The following is a 2,656-nucleotide window of genomic DNA, read 5'->3' on the forward strand; positions in this document are numbered from 1 at the left end:
ACAGGTTGGACTTGATGATCTCCAAGGTCTTTTCCAGCCTTGTTGATTCTGTGATTCTCTGAAACCACCCTTGGAGCAGTTGCAGGATGAGCCCCGGGCCTCCTCTTCAGCAGCTCCAGCAGCCCAGGTCCCTCAGCTTCTCCTGCCAGCCCCAAAGCCCATCCTGTCAGGCCTGCAGAGCCTCTGCAGCTCCTCCTCACTGCCCAGAACAGGGAGCCCCAGAGGCAGACACAGCAGCCCAGATGTGCCCCCCTGGCCTGGGGTGCCTCTGGCAAGGGAGCAGCAGCAGGCACTGCAGGAGCCTGCAGACAATTCCTGCAGCACTTGTAGGATGATCCTGCTGCCCAAGGGACGTTCCCATGGGGCCGAGTCAGGAAGTGCAATGGGGAGTGGGGCCAGAGAGGAAAGGGCCAACAGGGATGGGCTGTTTGCAGGGGAGGGAATAAGGATGGGCAAGAGGAAGAAAATTCTACCATGAAGAGTAAAGAAAGCAAAGGTGAAGCCAAGGAAATGCTCAGGGCAGTTTGGGGGTGGCTGCCAGGCAGCCCTGGCTCTGAGCAACAGCGTCTGCAGAGGCACAGGAAACTCCCAGCTGATGGGAACAAACTCTCTGGCTGAGTGCAGAGGCCAGGACAAAGCTGAGTGGTTTCCCTGGTGTCCCCCAGCCCTTGCTGGCCCCAGGGGCTGATGGCATTTGTGCTCCCTCAGGTTCATGTCCCCACAGCAACAGCATGGGGATGCTGCCCCTGCTGTGTGCAATGCAAACAGGGGCTGCTGAGGCAGTGCTGCCGTGTCTGTGCCTGCAAGTATGGGGCACCTGTGTGAGCTGGGGGAGAGGCCAGGGCTGCAGAGGGGGGATGTTGTTGGCAGCTGCATGAGGACACTCTGGGACGCTGCCCTGGGCTGTGCAGCGCACTGGGCATGGATCAGCCCCTGCTCTGCTGCTCCTTCCCGTCTGGCCCAGGGCCCTTGCAGAGCCCCAGCCATGCTGTTTGCCCCGAGCCTGCCCACGGCCAGCCTGGGGCTGCTGACGGGGGTTTCTGTGCTGAGCATTGGCCTGGCCGTGTTCTTGAGAGAGCCTGGGCAAGGAGCCTGGAGCCCCCAGGGCCTGGCCTGAGGCGTCAGCGCTGCCCCAGCAGTGCCCATGGCCTGTCCCTGCTGCAGCCCCGGCACTGCCACCCCCAGGGCTGTGCCCGGCCCCGAGAGCACTCAGGCCCTGCAGCAACACCAGGGCTATCAGGGCAGCGGGGCAGGGCCACGGCAGCAGCACTGGCAACACCAAGTGCTGCTGCTGCTGCTGCTGCTGGTGGGCACAGCTGCTGGGCCAGCACTGATCTGCCCCAGCTCTGCACACAGACATTGCTGCTGCAGCTCCAGAGAAGGCAACAAAAGGGCATCTCTGCAGAAAACTCTTCTGGGACATCCGTTAGTTCATTTAAAGCCACTGAGAGCACAACCCCTCATTGACACAGTCTGTGGCCACAGGGTAGGTGGAGGGAAACAAAATGAGAAATGGTACAATAAATGAGATTTATTTGTGGAAAAGATTGAAAACCTAAAATAAAAAGAGAAAGAACTTCCAAAATTAAACCAACATGTACTATCTAAGATGACTTTTATTACAAGTGATTTGCAGAAATTGACCAGCAGTTTAATGTTTCTGAAAGCATCCAGTCATCAGTCTCCACACTGCAGCCTTGAGCTCCTGGTTCCTCAGGCTGTAGATGAGGGGGTTCAGGGCTGGAGGCACCACTGAGTAAAGAACTGACACTGACAGATCCAGGGATGGGGAGGACATGGAGGGGGGCTTCAGGTTGGAAAATACACCAGTGCTGAGGAACAGAGAGACCACAGCCAGGTGAGGGAGGCAGGTGGAAAAGGCTTTGTGACGTCCCAGCTCAGAGGGGATCCTCAGCACAACCCTGAAGATCTGCACATAGGAGAAAACAATGAACACAAAACAGCCAAATGCTAAACACACACTAACAGCAATGAGCCCAACTTCCCTGAGGTTGGAGTGTGAGCAGGAGAGTTTCACAATCTGTGGGATTTCACAGAAGAACTGGCCCAGGGCATTGCCATGGCACAGGGGCAGGGAAAATGTATTGGCTGTGAGCATGAGAGCATTGAGAAAGGCACAGGCCCAGGCAGCTGCTGCCATGTGGGCACAAGCTCTGCTGCCCAGGAGGGTCCCGTAGTGCAGGGGTTTGCAGATGGACATGTAGCGGTCGTAGCACATAGTAGTGAGGAGAAAATACTCTGCTCCTATGAAGAAGATCAGAAAAAAAACCTGAGTAGCACATCCAGTGTAGGAGATGTTGCTGGTGTCCCAGAGAGAATTGTGCATGGCTTTGGGGACAGTGGTGCAGATGGAGCCCAGGTCAGCGAGGGCCAGGTTGAGCAGGAAGAAGAACATGGGCGTGTGCAGGTGGTGGCCGCAGGCTACGGCGCTGATGATGAGGCCGTTGCCCAGGAGGGCAGCCAGGGAGATGCCCAGCAAGAGGCAGAAGTGCAGGAGCTGCAGCTGCCGCGTGTCTGCCAATGCCAGCAGCAGGAAGTGCCTGATGCAGCTGCTGTTCGACATTTGCTGTGCCGTGGCGTGGGGATCTGTAAGAAAAGTAATCATGGAACAGTTGGGTTTGGAGAGGACTTGAAA

The 2,656-nt window shown here is 57.1% G+C and overlaps 1 protein-coding gene across 1 annotated transcript; it reads right to left on the minus strand.

The window, feature by feature from the left end:
* Positions 1-1,435: 1,435 nt before the first annotated feature.
* Positions 1,436-2,203, minus strand: LOC129047052 (olfactory receptor 14J1-like; the record flags this gene model as incomplete). Its single annotated transcript, XM_054518110.1, has 2 exons — positions 1,436-1,444; positions 1,742-2,203. Coding segments are annotated over 2 exons (471 nt in total), but the record flags the coding sequence as incomplete, so codon positions are not given.
* Positions 2,204-2,656: the final 453 nt, after the last annotated feature.

Source organism: Molothrus ater, chromosome 34 (assembly GCF_012460135.2).
Source record: "Molothrus ater isolate BHLD 08-10-18 breed brown headed cowbird chromosome 34, BPBGC_Mater_1.1, whole genome shotgun sequence".
In the NCBI taxonomy this organism is placed as follows: Eukaryota; Metazoa; Chordata; class Aves; order Passeriformes; family Icteridae; genus Molothrus; species Molothrus ater.